Source organism: Bombus bifarius, unplaced genomic scaffold (genome assembly GCF_011952205.1).
Source record: "Bombus bifarius isolate JDL3187 unplaced genomic scaffold, Bbif_JDL3187 scf7180000007990, whole genome shotgun sequence".
Classification (NCBI taxonomy): domain Eukaryota; kingdom Metazoa; phylum Arthropoda; class Insecta; order Hymenoptera; family Apidae; genus Bombus; species Bombus bifarius.
The window spans coordinates 1,373,977-1,398,605 of NW_022884371.1; the positions used below are offsets into that span (position 1 = coordinate 1,373,977).

Below are 24,629 nucleotides of genomic sequence, written 5' to 3' on the forward strand. Positions count from 1 at the left end.
CCCGTACCTAGAGTTATATTCACACGATTTTACAGCCCTATTATTAATAATAGTACTATTATTACAAAGTTATATCAGATATGACGATTGCTTAACACACACGAAAGAGGAGCCGGTGATTAATCGCGAGTTTCAAAAGGCTTTCACGAAGTATCTTGCTGTCATTCCATTTTTAGAATATCTTTACCCAACACTGTGCACAGACGATATTTAGTTTACGACATTACAGAGTTTATGATCTTGGTATCATCTTTTTTTTGCAGATGCTTTCTTTCATATTTTTTTTTTATTCGTTTTGTTCATTTTTGTATGGCATTCCCGATATCTTTCAGACCCAGGATAAAATCCACGATGTTCGTTCGTTTTCAGCGACGTTGGTCCCTTTTTTATTATTTTCTTTTTTTTCCTTCCGCGATTTCTAGAAGGTCGTCATCGTTGCAGCAACCATCCCGCGTTCCCATGAACAGAAAAGCAAACCAAGATCGTTGAAACAGAAAGAAAAATGACGGATTTTAACATAGGTCTGAAGGAACATAAAGAATATGACGTATTCCTAATATGATACTTCCTATTTATGTAGTACGTATATATATTTATAAATATATACATTTCTATTCTTTTTTTGTTCGTATACATACACACACACACATATATATATGCGGGTATGTATGCTTTTTATATATATATAATTATATATATATAATTATATATATATAATAATAAATATATATATAATATATATATATATAATTTCTGTAAATTATATCCTAAAAAGGAAAGGGGTACCACAGTTGATAGTTACGTGTGACCCTACTTAGCGCTCTATATTGCAACAATATTTTAGTTTTCTTTTATCATCTTAATTTATGCAACATATAATATATATATTTATAATTTATATATATATATATGTATATATCACTTCATTCGCTCTTTACGTATGTTAACTTGACACGTCAAAAAAATACGCGGTTTTACCTCCTGTTGGCTTATAATCTCGCGTATACATCGATAAATTAACGTCTTTCCTCGTTTTTTTAACGAATATACGGCACGTGATATCCGGTGTACGGTCACGTGCGTACGCATACAGTATTAAAACGAAGCGAGTGGAACGTTTCATCGATAACGCATAACTTTTTCTTTTTTTTTCTCCCCCCCCCCCCCAATATCCCTTTTTCCCTATTTTAATACGATTGACTAGCGGTTACAAAAATCTCACGGCAAAAATTGTTTATGGGGTTAGGTTAGAGTGTCGGCGCCTGACAAGAGTACTATCGTCTGCCACAGATTTATTTCTAACATGCTACTGTAAATTTTTTACTATATATATATATATAAGTATGTATATACTTATACATATTTACCATTATATTCTTTCTTTTTTTTTTGTTCTTTTATGTACTCTGATTTTTGCTTATTTCACTCCCCTTTCTTTGTTTTTTTAGCCCAGCCGATTTTAAAATACATTGCTTATACGCCATGGAATCGATGACGATAGTTCTCTTCGATAATCGAAAGAAATATATATACAACGGAAATTATAATCTTAATAGTTACATACCCGTTAAATTGTGCAACGTGAATCGTTAAACTCTGTAATTTACACACACGCAAAGATACTCTGGCTTTATCTCTCCTCTGTTACATGACGATAAAAAATATAAACAATTCGTTATACGATATAAGCTAGATCTTGCGAAGCACAATCATTAGAAAAGCTTACGCATGCGCACTAAAACGAGGACCATATAAAGTGTAGAAATTAAGTAGAAAAAAAGTTATTCCGATTCGATCGCTGTAAATACAAAAAAAAAGATAAAACCTAAGGACGAAAGGTTCCGATAAAAAATGTCTGAAAAAATTGATGTACTTAACGAGAAACTAAAAAAATATATATTTACTTTTCGCTAATTAGCTAGCAACCTTAACATTCAGCTATTAACGTGGCCTGGCCGTGTACGATATCTCAAGAATACTTGTATGATATTGAAAAACATAAATACTGTAAAACGATGTAACATTAGAATAAATGAAACGCCACACGTTCTCTTTAACCAAAAAAAAACATACAATGTTTAACTTAAAAAAAAAAGAGATTAACATCTTTGTCAGCTCGATGATCGTTGCAACAATAACAACAGTATAAACAGTACGTTTCGATAATTTGTTTTTTCTTTCAAACATATTCTTTCTTCCCACACAATGAATGAGATTTCAACTTTGATTATTCGATAAGTCTTTCAACGAATATTACTTTTTCATTTAAATCTCGACGGATCAGAATTCGTAACATTTTATGATACGGTGTAATCGTACACCGGTGTACGATTGTAACGTACTTATAAATCACCAATGGCTTACTTTCTATGCAATTAAAGTCGAAAGAAACCTTTGGATAATCGATTAACCCCGCTCGACGTATCGATGTGTTTAGGACGGCAATCGTTGCATTCTCTCGTCTGATTCGCGCCATTTTCAACGACCATCGAGAATCTATCGTTCTGACAAAAACGATATATACAACCGAAAGAGATATATCGCGATATGACTATCGATAATACGACGCGGAGTGCTGAAAATCTTCTTTCTAATGTACCGGACATAAGACTAAAAAGAAACTCGCTTTACTACGCCTAGACGATACAGTGTTTGTTTTCTTTCTTTTTTTTGTTTTCTTTTTTTAGACGTACGGATATTTGTTACGCGGTAACTCTACACGTAACAATAGGTACATGGTATAGCAGTAATTTTTTGTTCGAATAACGCACGAAACCGTCTTTTTTTTAAGCGTAGGCCGGACTAACTCGTCTCTTTTGAATTTAAACATATCCTTTTCCGTAGCTCGATACATCGAGCCAGACACCTTTTCTCGATATTCTCGTTCTGACTAGATTTACGATAAGTGCACGAACGCAGATGAATCAAGTACACATCCTTGTCAATCGGACAGTTTTTTTTAAGTTATCTTAAACACAATTCCCTTTCTTAGAAACAATAGAAATTCCTATTGGATCATTTATGAAATTTAATACATATTTAAAAACTAAGAATTAAATTCTAAGAAATTGATATTATGTATAATAAATAATAAATTTAATTTTTATGACTGTTTGCCAACGACAAGGATATAGCACTCTGAATTTAGTACACGGAGAACACTATCGATTCATCGGTCGATACATCAATAGGATACTATATTCACTGGTCAATAATTATTGCTATGCAAGCAAAAGCTGTAAAAAGATACGATCAGCTACATTTACATGCGAACGATCATTATTTCGTGTCAATGGCTGCGAGTACAACGTTGCTTTCATAAAAGCGACGTCGTACGTGTATATATCTTACGATAGGTGATTTCTCCTTGAAATGGTAATATTCATCTCGTACATCGTTAATTTCTAAGATCGTGCGATGAGTACACGACACGTGCCGTAACTTAGAACATCATTTTGTTCACAATTCGATTGTGTCGGTGCCGCGGCTCTCGAACTTCAAGTTCTGTACAAAATCGAAGCACGTAGAGGGCAGCACGTGATTTAAAGGTACTCTACCAATGAATTTTTTTATGACATTTTTTGTTTTTAAATGAACCTAAATATCTACGGAGTCCATAAAAATGTACGAGTATGACACGACGACAATTTCGACACGACACTGAGTAACGCGTTTCTGGTCATACAATAAGCCATTTGAATAGAATCTGGGGGCTGTCTGTTATCCAGTGGCTCATTGGTAGACAGTACGCTAAAATATTTTTTTCTGTTTTTCTTTTTTTTTTTAGTTTTGCTCTGCACTACTGCACGATTTCACCGCAGTTGTCCTTTTTTCTGAATTTATAATCACTAAAACATATTATCGACTAATTGTTACGGTCTATCGTTACTATTTATCAATTAAACTTTTCTCATTAAAACTATCAACGACGATTGAAGTTTACACCAAAGATTGAAGTCGGATCGATATGAGATTGTGATTCATTCGCGATCTTACCCTCGTTAATTCGTTCTGCGAGGTTTCTACGGAAAGTCTGAACGAAATCTTTGGTATAAACTCGACGGCACAAAACGGTGGACTATGTGCCCCAAATATTAGAGTATTTTCTGTTCACTTGTTAAAACACGAGAAATTTGTCTCTCATTTATGTATCTCGAATTAATTTATCCTTATTAGCCGTTAGGACCGACAACGATACTTAACTCGATATAACATTCACTGGTTTCTTTCTTCCCTTTCTTTTCTTTTACGCATTTCAACGTTCTTATGGTACGGATAAGGCTCTCGACTATTTCATCACTTAACACTAAGGAGCTTGCAGCTTTTTCTAATTTAAGTACACGAGTTGTTGCTTCAAGCTTTTAAAGACACCTAACTAGAGACAACAAGTTTCCGGAAAGTGCATCGACATCGCTAAGTGGACTTCCTTACAATTTTCTTAATTCGCTTAGCGGTAACTTTACAAAGCATATACATATGTATGTATATATGCTCTGTCTATAACACTTTGTGAAAGACTCGACACACACAGCAACACCAGAGAATTTCACCAGAGACCATCGCTTTTATATGTTCACCGGTGTTTCTGATAGCGAGACCTTTTTTGTTCATTACAATTTTAGGCGTATGTTAAAATAAGTTAAATTTATACGTATTTATACGTATTTATACGTAAGATATATTTATCATTTTGTGTTAGCTTTGACGGGACAACCACCAGTGGAATCCGTCTATGATCGTTTAAAATTCTATGTTAAGTATGAAATTGGTATGTCCACCTGGTCAGATCGTATCCTGCTCGATCTTCACCACGCGAGCATGATTTCCTTTAGTGTTGTATGATTATTTTATTATTATTTTGTTTATCATTTAAATCCTATCGGAGAAGCGCTGCGAGATGCTCCTCTGCTCGACGAAAAGTTTAGACCGTTCGAAGACACGAGATCTCGATTCGAACCGGAACATAACTTCTCGATTCTCTATGTGGTTACTTTATATGATGCTATTATGGTTTTTATAGACTCGGCAATTATAATTACGCCTGCAGCCGGTGCTTACCTAAAAGTTAAGCCCAGCTTCTGTTTCAGTCTTGATCACTAGTGATTTGATACACTACGCTAAGACCTAAAAACTCGACTTACTAAGCAATAATCACAATAATTCGATCGTCCTGTTTTTGTCGGTATTCTTGCCGTAGTAAAAAATAATTCTCGTGAATTGCAATGAAAATTAAGTCCGTAAGTACGTAAGCGCTAAAAAAAATGCGTAATAAGTGCCAAGTCTTTATATATGGTTAACTAGGAATCTGTAAATCAGGTAAAATTTTGTATACCTTAATGGAACTGAATTTCAATGCAAAATTGACATGTCGATGAGTTTCATATCCTGCAGACTCGTGGTTTTTCCTGCGCGAGTACTCTTTTTTTATCATTGATGGAAAACTTTGTAGTTCCAGAGAGACATTCTACGAAAGAAACTCTAAGAGGAAACGAAATATACGGTTAAGAGATTACTGAAAAATTCGGTGTTTAATTCGAATCTTCCTCGAGAATATCAATATCAACAGAAAAATGATAGATCGCCCAGCGACCTTTACCATCATGCCATCGAAAATGACTTTCTCTTTCTGCTTTGTATTTTTTGTACTAAGTTTCTTAACCGATACTTAATTTCCAAAGCACGTGATCTTTCTGCTTATCAATGTTACAAATGAAATCTCTTACTGATGTTTCATCTCAATCACATTTGTCTTTGTTTCAAGAAAACAAAGGAAATCAAGAATTTTGTCCAACTTTAAGAGACTTGGATCCAAACGCATTTCTTTTTTTCGAACTGAGACCACGATTCCTTGTTAGCAATGAAATTCTCTGCGAAAATTACCACTTTTTTTTGTACGTGAAACAGACCGAAGTTTCTAGCTGATTTCCCAAATTCCTGATGATCTCCACCACTTTTTTGTACAGCTTGAACGTTGCTTCCGATGATACGTAAAATTATCCCCGGTGGAGATAAAATACAAAGGAGACCCCGAGCAGCTTCAAAACGCCGATGTTCAGCTTTGCAGATTGGCATGCTCGCCAATTTTCCAAGCAAGAAGCGTTTAAGATGATATTAACATTGAACCCTCTTCATTTGCTTGTGTTCTTACTTCTTATTGCGCCCCAAACCTAGCAGGGTTGAAGTCTTTGTTGACGAAGGAGAAACCTTGGAATTCTTCTTGGTTTATATAGCTCACTTCGTCTGGATCTTCTGGCGTCAACACTGGATCTTCTTTTGTAAACTCCGTATCGAAGTTCATTACGTCCTTTTTGCTTTTCTGAAACACGCAATTATCGTGAAATATTTTTCAATTACTTTAACATATTATTAAAATTCAATATGAACTTACAGTTTTTGGCCTAATTGGTGGTTTCACTTTACGCGCTTCGAGTGCTTCCCAATCTATTTCTTGGAAAAATGGGTGAACTTTTATAGCGTTCTCACCACCATTAGCAGCCACACAACCTAATCTCTTAGCTGGATTTTTTGTCATAAATCCTTTTAAAATAGAAACTGCCTCTTTTGAGATCCAGATAGGGTAAAGCACATCGTCTCGTAGAATTGATTCGAATAAATCATCTTCATTATCTGCTTCAAAAGGCGGTTGACCAGCCATCATTTCGTACATTAAAACACCAAGTGCCCACCAATCAACGCTAGCACCATAATGCAATTCTTGAAGAATTTCAGGTGCGATATAATCGGGTGTGCCACAAAATGTTGTTGTAACAGTCTTCCCTTCGATAATACCCTCCTTGCACATTCCAAAATCTGCTAATTTACAATGACCTTCTTGGTCGAGTATTATATTGTCTAACTTGAGATCTCGATAAATAATATGATGCTTGTGAAGAAATTGTAATGCAAGCGTAACTTCTGCCGCATAGAAGCGTGCTCTTGCTTCGTCAAATTTTCGAGCCCTTTGAATATGGAACATTAAATCACCTGAAAGAAGCAAAATATTTTTTATATTCAGATAGTAAAGAATATTTTTCTATACGTTTTATTTATAATTATATTTCAATTAATCCTGACCTCCATTCACATATTCCATAACAAAAAATAATCGGTCATTTGTTTGAAAACAACTGTGAATAGCTGTAAGGAAAGGATGTCTCGCTGCCAGTGTTAAAATCCTCTTTTCCGTCATTGTACAATCTACATCATCATCTTGTATAATCACATCTTTTCTTAAAATTTTTACAGCGTAAACTTCATCGGGATTAGTTTTTCGTTCTACTAGCATCACCTTCCCGAAACTACCTTTACCAAGAACTTTTATGAAATTAAAGTCCTCGATACCAAATTTCCTAACTTCATTCTCACTAGCAGGTACTGCATTTTCAGTAGCGATAACAGATGTTTCTTCCGTTTTTTGAATTGTTTGTGAATTATCCGTTGGTAATGTGTCTGTGACTGTTACTGTTGTGGGTGTTTGACCAGACTGACAAGTTGTTGTTCTATAATTAATCTTTGGAGTTTTTATTTGTTTGTCTGGTGATATATTCATTGTACTTAAAATCTCAGCCATAGCCTTAGTGTTAATGCCACAATTATTTGCTACATTTTTCTGGCACCTCTTATGAACATTTATATTACAAGCTGTATAAACAGACATCAGATTCAAGTATTACATATTCATGTAAATCATTTTATGTATAATAAATCTGTTCTATTATATATTTACCTTCACACTGTAAACCTTGTCTAAATAAACCATACAACAGTGAGCCACAGTGGTCACAAAACGTAAATCTCTTGTAGTTGTGAACAACAAAACGGTGTGGCATATCTATACTGAAACGTGGACTTTCTGTATCTTGATTTGACTGAAAGACAATATCATTTAAAGATTAGTTTAAAAAATCCAGTTTCTTGATATTTACAAAATACATATGATATTAAAAATAATACTAAAAATAATATATAATATAATATATAATAATATAAAGATAATACTCTGCAGTAAGACACACTCACCTCATCTCTCATGCCTGGGCATTTTGTGATAACCAACTTGTGACATCTTTTGTGAACTACACATGTACAGACTGAAACATAATAAAATCTCATTGAATGCTTACATTTTTTGATACAAATAACTTTTAGCATAGCATGACCCAAGCTGGCTGCATGCGTGATTAGACGCACTGATTTGAAATGACAAGCATAAATAAAATTTGGTGGATGTTGTGATAGTCTTGCCATGGAAACAATATAAGCTTGAACATTGAAGACAGAATATAAACTCTAAGGATGTGGTAAAATGAAACCATTAGAACCTCCTGATGATTTGTTACAATTTACTTAGAAACATGCAATGAAATATATCCCCACTTATAACTATATTAAATCACAGCTAATATAATTTGCAATAAAAACTCCATTGATGTATTATGGACATTAAGTTTTATTTTCCGTTTCATTAAAGAAAGCATAGCATCAGATATTGAACCATGGGCTAAATTAAACATTAAAAACTTCAAAGTTTTCAAACTGGATTATGAATTTTTATTCCTAAATGCTTTGATTTTTTATAAAGAACTAAGTACACATACACACACCTAGATAAACATATATTCACACAAAGGTAGAGCAAGCAAATATATAATTATAATATTTGTTAATAACGTGTATGTGTCTTCTCACCTTGACACTGATAGCCCTGCTTGCCCAAGCCCCTGAAATACAACAGACAAAACACATCACATCATCTCCTTGTATACCCTCATAAAACACATACGTATGCTTTCTTGGGCCATAAACCATAATTAGATGTTTATGCTAGTCTTTTAAAAGTAATTAGGTAAGATTACTATTCAATTTTTATTTCTGTCTTAGATGTTTCTAGTACTTTCTTAAAAATAATTTATTATTATATTAGAGAACTTTTGTCTACAGACATCATAACATGTTAATTCATAAGAAATATTACCAAACAGTAGATATAGTATATGCTTGCAAAACCAATGCATGCAGCCTATTTCTTAGTTGAATGATCTATTCCAATAAAATACATAGAATATTATGTAACATTACTGTAAAGAGACAAGAAAGGAAAGAGTGTTTGAAAGCTTAAAAATCAATATATCTAAGGTGTTAAATAATCACTTCCCTGCTGCAAATATTATGTGCTGGTAAACTAACTAAAAATTATTTCTTATATATCTGTATTGTCAAACTAGCTTAATTATTAAGAAGATATATGTATATTGTACAAAATATATACTTCGAAAAGCCATTTTCCTAATAATATCTTCTTAATGATGTTGCAGTATATTCTAAAAAGCCAAAAACCCAGGCATGCAACTTCAAGACTTTTAAATTATCCAAAGAACCAAAATCCCATATTAATTTAGTGTGCATAAGTCTATTATATCAATGCGAGCTAGGTCAAACTAATTTAATTTAACTGATCACCTTTTAAAATATACACACCAAATTAAGTACATAACACTTCATATTATAAAATGATTGAAATTAGTAAATGTTTTGAATTAGTGTTAAAATATGCTTGTGAATTAGAATCTAAGCAACATTATCAATATACTTTTGTTAAAATACATACCATATGAATTCACGGCAGTGAGAACAGAAAGTTGGTTGCCTCAGGAAGGTAGCCATAAACTTGTGACCATTCGCTTGATGAACCTTGCGTCGCATAGCACCTCTACGCCGGTTAAAACCCTGTCTTTCTTTGAACTCCCTCCTGGGTTCCTTCCCAGTGGTGATGCTTCCACCACCTCTGCCTCCGATTCCTTCTCCATCACCTGTACCACAGCCTCTTTGTTGATCTAAAATTTTATTATGGAAGTATACCTTACATGCATAATTCTTAGCCATTACCTGTTTCTTACCTTGATCATTCCATTTTAGGTCAATCCTAACCCTTAACTTTCCTTGAGGTTCAAGGTCAACCTAAAATAAATTCAATTTCTGATGATAATTCACAATGATTGTCACTGTTATTTAAAAGCATCGAAGCACAAAAGAGTTACTACACAATTAAAACATATAACAAACATAAATATCTTAATTCAAATCAAATTTTATTCAATAATATCATCATTGTTTAATATTACAAATGACTTATTAATGTAATACAAATATTACAATATTACTCAGATACATTACACTTGGTATACACTTTTTCAACATTTTAAAGAAACCAAATTGAATTCCAGTCATCACACATGTTTCAGGTCTAAGAAATATCTATCGTCTATCTTTCTTTGCTTTGGTTTCTATTGACACAATGTTATCAGACTACCTTGAATTGTTCTATAATGTCATAGTAAAAAGATATACATAGATTACACGTTGCTTTTCCACTACACATATCAACAACAAACATTGTAGTGTCAACACAAAATTAATGTGAACCGATTAATCAAAACTACCTACAAATTAGGGAGTAAAATATAGAAACATGCATTTATAAGTATAAAAAGATGAAAATAAAAGTAAATAAGGAACACTTTTTATTTTCTAACAAAAAATTTCTAACGAATATATCCACATGATGAAATAGAATAGCCTCCAAAATTGTAAGTACTAACCCAAAGATCTGCAGTTTTGTCATTCCTGCTGACAAGTTCCTCGAAAGGAATACTACAATTGGCGACGAAATAATCCGGCGGTAATGCCGCATCGTGGAAGACAGTCAGTCCGAGCATCACCGCATCCTGAACTTCATGGGTGAAACACTCGTTCCAAACCGGGTCGAATGTTTTCGGTTTAGTCGATGAACGATCAAGATGATTCTCGTCGACATCCAGCTGAACGTAGGGATCGAGTATAGGTTCATCCTGCCAAAACTTTCGTTGCTTGTCCGTCGCCCTTAGTCCGACTGCCTCACATATTTCGATCTTCACTGTCCCCGTGAACATCGCGGAATCAAATGATGGTACCAACACCGAATATCAAGAAAAGGGAGGACAGAGGACGGACGAGACAGTCGACGAGGCTGTCACGCCTGTCGACGAGTTGACACTTCGAATTTGTGCGCGATCAGGTTATCCAGAATTCCTAGTCAACTACCCGACGTCAAGTAGATAGATGGTTAAGTAGCCGGACCACCGTTGTTGTAACCGACTGTATGTGTAGTTCCTTTCAATTGGAAGCGATCGCTGTAAGGAAGGTTTGATATATATTTATATATATCAAAATCTTCTTCAATAACTGAGATAATTTCACCAATAAGGTTCCCGCGATAAATACGACCTTCCGTAGGAAATGTATGGCGCACCGCTTCGAATATTCCGTCCGACGAGCCTTTGGCTCTCTCTCCTTTTCCCTCTCGCTTTTGCACGCGCACTCTCTTCTAGCTATCCTTCTCTTTATCTCGCTTCCAAATTTCTTCCCCTTCTCTCTTTCTCCTCCTCCCTTTCCCTTTCCCTTCGTCACCGCCACCAGCACCGTGCAGTTATAAACACTCGGCTCTCTTTGCGTTCACACATAACAGACACGGAAACGGAAGCAGAATCGACGACGGCAGGGGCTCGTTGAAAACGGAGAGACGCAAAGGAGGTGGATGCAGGACGAGCGAACGAGAGGCGACGATGTTTATTGCGAGGCGCCCCGTCCGCGAGTGCAATGTCTGTCCTTGTATTCCCGATCTCCTGAGAGCCATTAAGCTCCTTTTTCTCTTCTTCGATTCCCTGCCCTTTTTCGTGTTTATATATTTCCACCTTTCGTTAACCACTGAACGAAGTTCTCGAACACGATTTTCAAAACACTAATCGAAGTTTCGTTCCACGATTTTGTTGAAAGAAAAAAAACGGCGTATCGTGGATAAAAGCACTCGTTTCCCGTCCCCGGACAGCCCCACCGACCCGAACCGCTCGATTGGTCACTCCGCGCTTCGTCTAAAGGGCGACTCGATCTCGGCCTCGAATGCCTTTCGGAATATTTCGTGCGTTTCCGTCGAAAGCTCAGGCTGCGTTTTCACCCACGATCTCGGCCATCTATGCATTAAATTCGAGAATATATACACTCGATTCATCGACATCTTTTCGTACCAATATTGTATAAAGAATACTGAAGAGAGTGAAATTAAACGAATCTATGTGGTTTTTAGTTTGTAAAGTATATTATTCGTTGGCATGCTGAGACTGAACTGCATGGAGAGCTTGCGGAACAAGTAGAAACACTAGAATGATGCTGTCATCTGATTGGCGGAGGTCTGGCTAAAAAAAGCGCGCTTCTACTTACGGTACTGGTATCCAGCATTTACTGGAAGATTCAAAACTATTTGGGAACTAAATCTTTTTGATTCACATATGTTTTAAATTAAAAGAAATAATTGCTTCCGTTTTATTACTATAAATTTTTATTGTGACCTTAAAAGATCTTCCTATACAGGTCAAGTTAGGAATGCAGATTTAGGGAAACAGTTCTCTGATTGGGTAAACGGTTGGCCTCTAGCGTCCAAAGTAATGATCTAGACGTATTAATAACGACACACGAATAAAGGAATTTCCGATCTTTATTGAGCTATATAAATAAACGAACACAGTATGAGTCTAATATTTACACCCATGATATACATACATTTAACGCAACGATATCCTCGGCGTTTCGTTCTCGAGCCAGGACATTTTTGCGTTGGTGGCTTCGATAAGTTCGAGGTGAAACAGAGAGACCCGCGAGAAGATCAGATTGTTCTAAATAAAAACTATTATTTTTCGACGACCGACCGAATTCCATTTTTTTAATTTTTTAAAATAAAATCCGTATTGTGGCTACACGTTACATCCTATGTTGTGGGATCGATATCGCATGATGTCCACAAAGAAGGAAGTACCGTTTGCAATTTATTCGGTCGACCGTCAATTCTGGCAGTCGCGATGTATCTCATATTCAAAGAATAAATATCTCATCGAAATATGAAGGGGATTACGTAGACGTGACTTGGATCATGACTATATTCGCGCACGGAATAAGAGCGATCTACGCGACGAACTCTTGATCTTTTCTATGTACCGACGACCACATCCGAGGTAGACGTACTCTCTTGCGCTTCGGCTATGTCCTTCTTCTTCTCTTCCTGTTCTACGCCCGATATCACATACACTGGTTGCTGGTACGCGAGGAAGTGCTGATCCGCCGCCAAATTTTTTGATGGATCTTTCATTTTCATCTAAAATAAATATTTTTTTATCGCTATTAAATATACTGAATTAGTAACTAATTACATAATAATTTTTTATTGCTAACTATTATTTAAATCTGTTATTCTTTAAGAAAAAATTCATCATTATGGAATTATTAGATATCTGCTTTTTAAAAAAATGATAAATAATAATAGAAAATTACAACTACTTATTTAAATAAAATTGAGAGTGTACCTTTTTACGGTATAACATCAATAAAATCAGCAAACTGCTAATTATAAAAGCGCTTCCAGCAGCCAAAACCAAGGTAGCAGTTTGATAAACGGGCGTTTCCACTTCTGTGAGGATTTCTCGTTGTTCTAATGCTACAATTCTACTCTGCATAGCTATTGGAGGAGATCTGTGTGTGAAACGAGAAGTGGTTGCGTCCGCGAATGATCCCAACATGGATAATTTCTGTATTCTGGTTAATTCTTCCAGATGGAATGCTATGTCTACTTTGTTCGGTCCTATTACTTCGAAACTAAGTATGGCTGAGTCTTGATTGATTTCTACTCGCACGTCGTTCTTTATTCTGGCGCCTAGATCATGTAGTAGATCCTCTGCTTGTCTGGTCAATATAGCCTCGTCAGCGCCGAGGAATCGACCGGGGAAACGTAGAGTTACTTCGACAGCTTCTACTGGAGTTGGCACTAAAGAAATTTACAAAAATTTATCAGATATTTATTTCAATATATATTATTTATATTATCGAATTATATATATATATATATATATATTATTACACTGTTATTTTGTATGCATTTATGACATATTAAAATCTTTTTTTAATTGCATTCGTTAAAAAATATAAATTTGCATAAACATCCATACTCTACATATTAGATAAATAATATTTGTATTATACATGTTAAACCAAGTTTTAGTTCTCATTGATCGACTATCATAAACTGACTCTACCTGAAATTGACAAAATGACTCAATACAAATATATGAAAGATATCGTATCTTACAGCAAATATTCGTTCCTTTCAGGAACGGTTCTGAGCCAATGAGTTGATTGCCTGCCTCGTCGACACACCAGCACGTGTCCCCAGCACACTGCGTCGGCTCGAACCTGCCCTGACGATCGCAAATTGCCGGGACGTGGCCTTTATCCTTCATCGCCTGACATCTTGTGCCTAACACCATCCCGATTTGCTTCTCGTCAGTTTCTAAGTTAATTAGAGCGTTCTCCATGAACGCTTGAATTTCACGGTCGATTTCTTGAACTGCCGGCCCTCTGCCTCCCCGTCTTGCTTGCCTAAAGTTACACTTGGGCTCTGCTCCTCTGGTAAGCGAACCTTTCACAGGTTGACCCTTTCTGTTGACACACCAGCAAACACCAACATGCTCCAAACACTGTATAGACTCCCACATGCCATTTTCCGGGTCACATCTGGGCAAGAAAGTTGGTTGCTTCAGCCTTTGAGACGTTTTCAAGTTCTTCTCTCTAAGTCTTTCACATTGTGATAATACAGGGCACACGGTATCGCATACTAAGCGGCTGGAGAAATCATTGTGACCCAGAGTACACTCGAATTTCCTCCTACATTCGTTATGTTCTGGGTCAAAGTACCATCTCTCAGTTTCATTTAAACCCATTCCTAAATTACAGGGTACTTTTCGTGGTGGTTCAAAACAAACTTCGCGAGGTTTGGGACAGCATACAGCGTATTCATCCAGAGGAGACAGTTCACATTTGTGTGTGGATGGACAATGTTGACCATGTGGTCCGCAAATTGCTGGGGAACCATTTTGATCTAGTAAAGGAGACCCATTTGGACAAGGATTATCTTTCTTAGGCAAACAGACTGGTACAGGCGGACACGGTGGTACGCTACAGGCTACTTCGACCATTCTACAAGCCTCGTTTTCTCCCCGACAAGTCACGCTCTTGCAGGGATCTCGACAGGAACACATTGGACAACCACTATCAGGATCTAGTTCGAATCCATCGGCACAATCAAGCTTGCAATCGATCTCTGGACATCTGAGCGGCGTGTTACACTTTGGTACCACTCCCTCGAGAACACGAGTGCCTGCAGCCTCTCTGCCCTCCTTGTCCACGCACCAGCACATTCTATTGTGACATTGAACCGGCTCGAATGCTCCACTAGCATCGCATCTCGGGATATAAATCCTTCTGGCTGGTTCCCCTGACTCTCTGGCCGCATGTTCTGCCACTGCACGTGCGTGTTGGCAAGCTGTGGCCATCACAGGAGCTACACACTGCGTCCCACAACCTGTAGAACAGCACTTCTGCGTGGCAGAACATTCTTGATCATTACTACATTGTAGTTCGCAACTCGATGAACTTGGTACCAGATACGGGCACTGCCCTGGTTTCATAGCCAGACAAGCTGGAACAGCTGGACAGTGCTGTCCTGATCCACAATTCACGTCGACCATCGTACAGGTCTCATGTGGCCCACATGAGACATCTTTACAAGGATCGTGACAACGACATTGCTGACAACCAGTCGCATCTACTTCGTAGCCGTAAGGGCACCTTAAATTGCAGGAGAAAGATCCACAGAGTTTGAGAAGGTCGTTTATCTCTTTACAATCAGTGCTACGATTCACGCCGCTTTTTAGAACAACTCCGCGGTCGTTTACGCAGGAACAGGTACCATTGTGACATTGTAACGGTTTGTAGCTACCATCTTTCTCACATTGTGGTGGTGGAATCGCTAAAGACATATCTTCCCTGGTTCCTTCCATGCGGTCGTTGAATTCCCTCAAGTATTCACACACTGGAATAATTTAATAACATTATTTTACACAAGTAAAATTAAAGCCGAAAGGTATTAATTTTAGTTATTAAAAAATAGTATACGTAGGAACGTTCAACGTAAAAATATCAGTATGCCAATGATTTAGATTTCTTTTAAGTTTTAGTGGACATCTTACTGGTTTGTGGTTTTGTGGAATTGGCTGACGTCATGCAGCACACCGATTGTCCAGCTTCCGGTACAACGGTGCATTTGTAGCCTTGTGGACAAGTTTCGTTCTGAGAACAGGTTACAGCGTTCCGTTCGTTATCGATAAGGGGAGTTCCATAGACACAAGGACTCTGATAAGATTTCTTCGGTTTACACTCTGGTCTGGTTGGACAGAGAAAGTCTGGGCAACCGTCTTCACGATGCAGAACGCATTGTTCTCCAACCGGACACGGAAAACTGAGGAAGAAAACAGTTAGAAGCATAAGATGTTGTTATGAAATGTACTATATCTAAGTGAATGTAATTGTACACTTACCCTTCACAAGGATTGTCGCATTCGCAAGTTGGACAACCGGAAGCATCGGTTTTAAATCCATATTGACAAACTTGAGCGCACTGTTGGGAAACACAAGACGCCGGAAGCGATCTTCCCTTCGTTATTGATTTGCAATCGACTTTATCTGCTGGTCCCATGGTTCCGGATATTTTTCGACCGTTATTATCCACGCACCAGCAAACCAGACCGTTCCTCGAGCATTGTCTACCTTCGTATCCTCCATCTACAAGTTTGAAAATATTAATAATGTTTATTTTATCAAATGATTATAAAAACATAGTTATTTACGATCTTCATAATCGATGCTGTTAAAATAATTCAAAAGGGATACCCAAATTCTTACATTTAATATATTTTTAACTCCCAAAGCATATCGACAAATTAAAAATGTTATGATACAATTGGTTTCCCAAAAATTCTCAAACGTATAATACAATAGAATCCCATTTCAATTACAAACATATTTGTGGAGGATGATTAGACGTGTTGGTATATCTATTGATGAGACCAGTGGATATTTGCTGTAGTCAAATATATTTAAAACTATTTGTAGTACAGAGTTGATCGTCGTTCGCTAAGTATCGCTCGTTATGCGTATACACGGTAATGAGTACGTTCGCTCGATGATATTCGCTCTAAGATTGCTCGATACTCACTAACTAATAACTGATCTAAAGAAAGACTGATTCTCTTAACGATGAAAGTTTAAATTCAACTTCGGTTGACGGTTGCACGTAGCGGCAATTATTTTGCCTGGAGTTTGTTTATCGCTACGTTTGGTACGTCAAGACAGTGTCAATGTCTCAAGGCAAAACAACAACATGAGTTGTTTTCGATTCGCATCGTCCTCTGACTCGTGTGCCGCTACATATTTATCTAACTAGGAATGTAAACTTATTATCTGAACCAGCAATAGTTGACACTGATGCAATCAGTATATTATTATTATACATACAAACTGTTTGTCTATGTGCATAAACTGTTTACTTATCCGCCAGCAGATCCAAACAAATATGATTCTATCGTAGAGTGTTATCTTTCACCAAACAGACTCTCTTTAATAACTAAGCCAAACCTAACTATTCGACTTAATCAAAGATTCCTATTCATCCTTAGATCCTCACCTTCCGTGCACTGAGGAACATATCCACGGCCCTGCCTCTCAGAAATACTCAGCATCTCCGCCAGCACACGGTCTCTGTGGCAAGCACTGAGCCCCTGTGGAACAGAGCAAACTCCTCCTCCACACTTCTCGCTCTTGCAACATTTCTGAGGACCTGGACACTCTAAGTCATGCTGACAGGAATTGCCACAAATAGCTGGCTCCTCCAATGGACACGTTCCTGGTCTCTTTAGATTAATGTTGGATGGACAACAGACTCCGTATTCCTGTTTCGGTTCCACCAGGCAGCTATACATCGGCGGGCAGGTTGGTTTCCCTGGCGAGTCGCCGCAGAGGAATGGTCTCGGTGAGTCCGTGATTTGCAGCGGTTCACCGGCTGGGCAAATCGTCGACAGTGACTTCGCTTTGCGGCAGCTGGGAATTGGCGGGCACGGTGGACGGGCGCATGTTACATCAATCAACTCGCACGTTTGACTGGTCCCCGGACAGGCGACCCCGCGGCAAGGATCCCGACACTCGCATTTAGCGCAGCCAGTTTTCGGCTCGATCTGCGAGTGGAAATAACTAGTCAGCAGCTGCTACGGAGTATTGCATAAAGTCGAGATTTTGCTTCTCGTAAGAGGTCTTATGGGTACTTGTGTAGGAAGGGATTATTTTGGTATTTTCTTCTCTTGGTTCTATATCGTTGGTTATAAAGTAGGTGAAGGATGTGTATGCAATTAAGGATATTTATGCAACTTTATAAGTGGAACAAATGGAACCTAAAGAGGAATTTGTTCTTTTTACAGTGAATTGTTATTTGTGTATATTATATGTATTCATCTGTATATTTCTGCACCTTTGAACTCATAAATATATGAACATCCGTAATGCAGTTATTAGAGATAATTATACATGCTTCGTGTTCTTTACTTATATATCGTTGGTAATTAGCAATTATTTCTTAAATTTAATTTCTCGAAGTTCAATTACGCCAGTTTTTTAGAACAAGAATACGTGCTTATTTTTGTTAAAGAACTATAATTAAAGAACTCCGTTATACCACACACATCTTAACCGAAAATGTAGCCAATTAAAAGAAGATCAGATACATGGGAGCATTATATTTCTAGATTTTTAGATCTTTTGTTTTATTTGAAGATCAAAAAAATCTTATTTATCGTATTTCTTAACTGATATTTCAAGATATATTTGAAAGTTTACCTCAAAGCCTAGTGGACAAAGCATTCGACAGCTATGTGCGGGACACTCGCGGGGATTGTCGCAATCGATCACATCCTTGGAGGATCCCCTAGTACCTGGAACTTCGGCACCGATTTCGTCCACGCACCAGCAGTTTTTCTCTCGCGGATCACATTGTATCCTCTCGAACTCGCCGGTCTCGTTATTGCACTTTGGTATAAATTGCGACGGTCCACGTGGACCAAGGGCGCGCGATCTTCTCACGGCTGCCTGCGCCAGCTGTTCACATCCTGTCAGCTCGCCGATGACGCATTTCGTGCCGCAAGCTGTCTTGCAGCAACGTTCCCCCGACGCCTGACACTGGAAGTCATTCTCGCAATTTGGCGCCCTTGCGGGACACACGTTCTGCTCCTCGAAGGCTGGGCATCGACCTATTGCTTTCAACGATGGCTCTGTAATACAAGCAATATGTGTACTTTGTGTCAAATATGATATATTTCCTAATATAAATGTCAAAGTATATGTAGTTTATGATTAAAGTATAATCATTTCGCCTCAATTATTATATTAACTGTGATAGTAGAAGTGCTAGAGATTTGATCGTCATATCTTTATTTTTTGTATATATTTTTTCTCACAGACTGAAGAAATTGGGTCCTGAAAAAGTTAGTCCATTCGTAGATAATTCAGGTATTTGGAAATTACATATTTCTACATTCTATTAGAGCCTCCTTAAGTTCATTTTAAGCAGTGATCTAAGAATCTTTCTATGTCAAAATTTACATTAAAAATTGACTCTTGGGAGGAGTCAATTTCGGCGGACTCAATATTCTCCTTCTCCTTCAAACTCTGCCGCCTCTTTCGATTAATACGCGAAAGAGATTATGAAGGAAAGAAAAATATTTCCTCGGCCCGGAATGTCTTCGAAACGGCGTAAAAAACGGCACACCTCGACACAAATTTATTCGAGCGTAACGGAACGAACATTCGGCGGATCTTAGCAACGGAATCATCATCATTATCATCATCGTTGTACCACGCGAAGAACGGAGCCAGTTTTATAGGTCAGAACATCGAGGCGATCTCACGGACAGCTCGCGTATGGATCTCGCGGAACAGCGCCGCTTTCGTTCTCAAGCACCAGCGTTGAAGTGCAGCGCGACGATAATAATAATAAAAATAGCCGGAGTCGAGCTAACGGTTCCTCACATCCTACTGCCACACTTACTACTCGCCTAACGTGCTACGAACACGTTTCCATCGACTTCCAGTAGCTTCCAGGTCTGTGCTTCGCTCACAGGCACGTACCTGACTATCGAATTAGGGCTACGTACAGATACACTCACTAATATCATAAGTATATGAGTATATGTGGTCATAAGTATATACGTACGTATAAGAATATGACACTTAGCTGATTTGGTATTGTAACAACAGTACGTGAATTTTACGAAAGTGTGCAAATTAACGATGACTCATATAGTAATTAGAAACAACACTTGCTATCTCTTTATCCATCAAGATATCACTTTAAATTACGTATTAAAAAACATTGCAATAATATATTTTAGACAGTCAATTATCCATTATATCCGTATATATTAATAAGTTTCGATGTTCAGTGGGATTATCTGTAATCAAATTAAACTTAATAAAATTCAATATATAGCATGTGTATGAAAGTTTTCTACAGTATGTGTTCAAATATTTTCACGAGCGTACGCGTATAATACCGTAGTAGTTAACAATTAAACTTTGCTATTAAAGTTCGCACACGACTCTCAATTATACCAAATGAGTGAAAAACATTGAAAGTTTCGAGTGGTTCCAATTCGGCGACTACAAACTTCATAGCAAGCCGTAGGCCGAACCACTGGACAGACAAAAAGGAACAGAGTGTAGAATGGCCACGGGATTCGAATGCAACGGAGACGACTGCTCGATTAACAGCAAGTGCCTCCGGTCACGCGACCCTTTTTCTCGTTAACTCGACCAAGAACTTGCGTATACACGTCGAACGTGCTTCCACGGATCCTTTTTGCAGATAGCTGGGAACGTCTTGGGAGCCGTATTGGCTAAGTCGATGGTTGTTAAATCTTTCGAAGAGTGGGAAAAAGATCAGATAGTTTGAAAAGTTTGCTTCCGAAAATGTTACCCTGGGGCTGTTGAGGCTGGTTTACGTTGGAACAACCAGCAACAGTTGGAAGTGAGTTTCAAAGAGTTTTAAAGCATTTTGTAATACGAGATATATGTAGAGAACTTTTTTTTATCGATAAGTCTAAAGTTGGTAGAAAATCCGATCGATTGTAACTATAAAATAATTATGATTTAAAGAGATATCATGCTCGTATCAATATCAATACCAGACTCATTCGGTGTCTGGTAATTTGTTAAAATATTAATTTTAATTGCACTAGATCGTGATTTTATTAAACTTCATTATAATATCTATTCTAAAAAACCTCGAAGTATGAAGTCATCGATCGTTCGTGAGTCACTTTTATGACTCAGTATCTATTTTATTGTTTAGTTCAAAGATGAGAAATCTGGTTAAGTAAAACGATTTATAGAAGCCATACAGGGAAAGTATACGCACGATTACACTCGTCGAGAATATGGGATAGAAAAATACATGCGCTGCATGCCAATCGACTTTTTACTTTGACTCTCTATATACCACATACCACATTTTCACGCCGTTAAAGATTTCATAAAAGTCTAGTGAAATCTACGGCACATCCGATTACCCGAATTTCCGGTTCGTTGACCATCGTCCTCTTTTTTTACGCTCTATTATAATCATTTCGTTAATCCTCATCGCAACGAACTAGTTTCCCTATTACAACATTCTGACGATCGAATTCCGCGTTGTACAATTTAGATCATTTTAGAAAACTGTAACAGATCAATTTTCAATTCGGTATTTCTCTATTCTATACTACATCGATTTAATTTATTGATTTATACTTATTTATTAATAAATCCATTTTTCTTTCTAATTTGTTTAGACAGACGTATTTTGCCGTACAAAAACACAAAATTGTTCTACTTACAAAATTCATCTCCCTTTCATAGTCTTCAAGATATTTAAGGGACCATATTTCCCAGCTCAAACTTTAAAAGCACATATCTTAAATTAAGAAATTAGATTTCGAAATTAGATTAGATTAAATTTTAAATATACGTGAATTATTTAATGCACAAGCAGTGTACATCGACTTCTGAAGTCGTTCGTATAACCATGAACGGTAGTGCATGTGTCATTGACTTCTTTCACCACAGAGTAGCACATCGCACATCATCAAATTTTTAAATTACCATTTTCTACCCACATAGTTCTATTTTCCCGAATGAAATTCTCTTTATCGCAAGAATTAATTATCCATTCATGCAAAATTCACAAATAAACCCTACTTCATTTCATTCTCAATGAATTCACTCATCCAACCTTTGTATTATACTATACATACGACTCAGCCGAATAACATATAAATGCTGATACGACGTGATTCCTTATGGAAAAATAATAAAAAAGCACAAAATAAAATTAGGTCGCTCTCGGCTTAATTTCCGAGAAAATCGGGTTTATAAATTTATCGAATACACTTGAGCATGATTAATTCCGGACTGGATAGAAGTAAATATCGACAGGAGGTCATCCTACGTGTTACGCCACGAGGCTTACCACAGGCTGTATCTTCTAACCGTCGTTCACGGTCCTACAGTGTCGCAGGCAGGTCGTCTTATCTGCCCGCCGGATCATATACAATGTATCGACGAGACTATAGTTGTCGCCAAGCAGCGAGCTCTAGAAACGTCGATTTTTGACCGTTACGTTTTTCACGCAAGAAGAGGCATACGTGATCATAGGCGCGAGCGGTGGCGTGACCCGAGCATAGTGGGGGTCGTCTTCCAAATGAGACAAAGGAATAATCGAAAGGGATCAGTTCCTTCTGACGAGTCAAACGTGACACGTCGACAAATCTGACGAACAAACGAATTTATCTAGAGATATCGTAAAGTCGAGTCAACTTTCTGTAACATATTCATCATATTATTATAAAATATATTATTTTATGTTAACCTGTTAATACAGTGTTACATTTATTCAACCACCTCTGTTATCTTAACCGAAACAGGGGAACGACTATTTCGCGGCGTCGATTAACATAATCGTAGCGAGAATTTACGCCTCTCGCTGACGCGTTTTTCTAGCGACCGCGTCTCTCCGCGAACGGTCGTAACACTACGTGTGTCCGAAAGAAAGAAATTTGAAAATTAATTATACGCGTGTGCTGGGCCGATTCTTAATGAAATACGTTGAAACTTTATTTTCTTGAAAATGAAGCCTTCGAAGAAAAAATTGTTATTTCATATTTTCGACTTATTTTCACAAATAGAATGACCTCTTATCGATTATCTACTACTGTTCAATCCGGATTTAGCCGTGTTTAATTATACTTGATAAATTCTCAAATTCGATTTTTTTCGAAAACTAAGCCGAGAATGTAAAAATGTTGTTCCATATTTTTTCCTTATTTTCTTACAAGGAATCACGTCGTGCTCGTTTTTACATGCTATTACGGCTATATATATAGTATAGAATTCAATGGGGAACAAAAATATCTCAGGAATCTCTGTGGACGCGTAAACGATGAAGAAACAAGGAAGGGATCGGCAAGAATGTCAAAGAGGCAGAGGAAATGAAGAAACGCATTCTGATCAGCGAAGAGGAAGCGTGTTCATAAGAAAGGAAAGACGCAAAGGCGGACACAAGCGACGAGGTGGAGGAATGCAGAGTAGAATGCACTTTAACGGTGCGAGAGATTCAATCGAGTTATTTGTTGTAGTATGCAAATCGTTTCACCGGCCTGATATTTATCGAGACGAGAAACCGATATCCTGTTGTAACACATTGCGAATCGATCGAAGTCTTCACCACCGTTCAACGTCCACTGTCCACTAGCAATTTCACCTGCTAATTAACGTCTCGTTAAGTGACATCGTTCATTTGCCTGGAGGACGTACCGTGGCTTACCGATGTATAATCGTCGACAAATAATTAACTCATCGATTAGGGGATCTCTCTCGTGTTTCGTCGAGATCTATATAGTATTAATATAGGTACCTTAACGTCGTCGATTTTTATAGCTAGTAGCATCCGACAAGTCAGTTTTAAAGTGATTTAAAGCACTCTTAAAGTATTAAGAATCAAACTTCTGGTAACCTAACGTTTTTTTTAGTTACAATTTATGTTATCGAATATACTATTTGGATCGTGTAGCATTGATTAATATTTTGTTGGACAAACATTCCGTTCGTCTTTAAAAAATACAAGAAGTATCTTACGACATGACGCGCGCGACGGTTGAATCTTTTATCCGAGTCAGGACGTTGTTCGATGAAATATGAAGCAGGATTTTAGATGCAACGTTACTTTAGAGAGAGCGTTGGTAACGTGAATACTAAAATATCCTCGACAATTTTGAAATGAATACGTCCATGAATCGTCATACATTACGAGTATTTCTACCTTTATCAATCTTACAATATTATTGTTTGTGCCCTCTATCATGAATAAATAAAATACACTGGCTTACGATAGTATCATTTGCGTTATGCAAAATATTTTGAAATTTCATTAGCGCTGTGACGAGACGCGATTGTCGCGATTATAAGTCACAAAGCATCAAACATGTAATTAACGCTAAAGCTAGCCCCATTGAATATCGAGGTCCGTTGAAATAGTGGATAATTGACTGTTTAAAATAATTTCACGATTTTTACGATATGCTTGCAAGAAATATCCGACAACTTCTATACTTCAATTTAATCGTGACAATCGTATC

At 37.3% G+C, this 24,629-nt stretch overlaps 2 protein-coding genes and 1 long non-coding RNA gene across 6 annotated transcripts in view; 1 reads left to right on the plus strand and 2 right to left on the minus strand.

Annotated features, from left to right (window-relative positions):
* Positions 1-4,907: 4,907 nt before the first annotated feature.
* LOC117205333 lies at positions 4,908-24,206 on the plus strand. Its single transcript, XR_004487215.1, has 3 exons — positions 4,908-5,010; positions 21,250-21,255; positions 24,195-24,206. It is a non-coding gene; the product is annotated as an uncharacterized LOC117205333 (long non-coding RNA).
* Positions 5,194-11,908, minus strand: LOC117205330 (protein kinase C). Of its 2 annotated transcripts, XM_033443632.1 has the most exons (10): positions 11,288-11,908; positions 10,599-11,168; positions 9,897-9,957; positions 9,608-9,833; positions 8,689-8,720; positions 8,020-8,090; positions 7,727-7,868; positions 7,075-7,641; positions 6,389-6,984; positions 5,194-6,316 (listed from the first exon to the last, which is right to left on the minus strand). In XM_033443632.1, the coding sequence occupies exons 2-10, from the start codon at positions 10,926-10,928 to the stop codon at positions 6,152-6,154; spliced, it is 2,190 nt and encodes a 729-aa protein (XP_033299523.1). In that variant the 5' UTR covers positions 10,929-11,168; positions 11,288-11,908; the 3' UTR covers positions 5,194-6,151. The 2 variants fall into 2 exon arrangements, with proteins under 2 accessions (XP_033299523.1, XP_033299524.1); XM_033443633.1 differs by having other exon boundaries at positions 9,608-9,809; positions 10,599-11,908.
* Positions 12,509-24,629, minus strand: part of LOC117205328 (balbiani ring protein 3) — a 32,590-nt gene continuing 20,469 nt past the window's right edge. For 2 of the 3 annotated variants that reach the window (XM_033443628.1, XM_033443630.1), the window contains exons 3-9: positions 18,802-19,232; positions 17,600-18,146; positions 16,455-16,698; positions 16,107-16,375; positions 14,168-15,949; positions 13,389-13,846; positions 12,760-13,180 (exon numbers count right to left, since the gene is read on the minus strand). In XM_033443628.1, the coding sequence (XP_033299519.1) occupies positions 13,016-13,180; positions 13,389-13,846; positions 14,168-15,949; positions 16,107-16,375; positions 16,455-16,698; positions 17,600-18,146; positions 18,802-19,232 (3,896 nt within the window). In that variant the 3' untranslated portion in view covers positions 12,760-13,015. Of the gene's footprint in view, positions 13,181-13,388; positions 13,847-14,167; positions 15,950-16,106; positions 16,376-16,454; positions 16,699-17,599; positions 18,147-18,801; positions 19,233-24,629 lie in introns of all 3 variants that reach the window. The other variant, XM_033443627.1, reaches the window with a different exon arrangement.

Coding starts and splice junctions, on each gene's coding strand:
- LOC117205330 (XM_033443632.1), bottom strand. CDS start 10,928: ATGTTCACGGGGACAGTGAAGATCGAAATATGTGAGGCAGTCGGACTA. Junction 9,834..9,896: donor CCTAAAATGGAATGATCAAG/GTAAGAAACAGG, acceptor ATAAAATTTTAG/ATCAACAAAGAGGCTGTGGT. Junction 7,869..8,019: donor GCCCAGGCATGAGAGATGAG/GTGAGTGTGTCT, acceptor ATTGTCTTTCAG/TCAAATCAAGATACAGAAAG.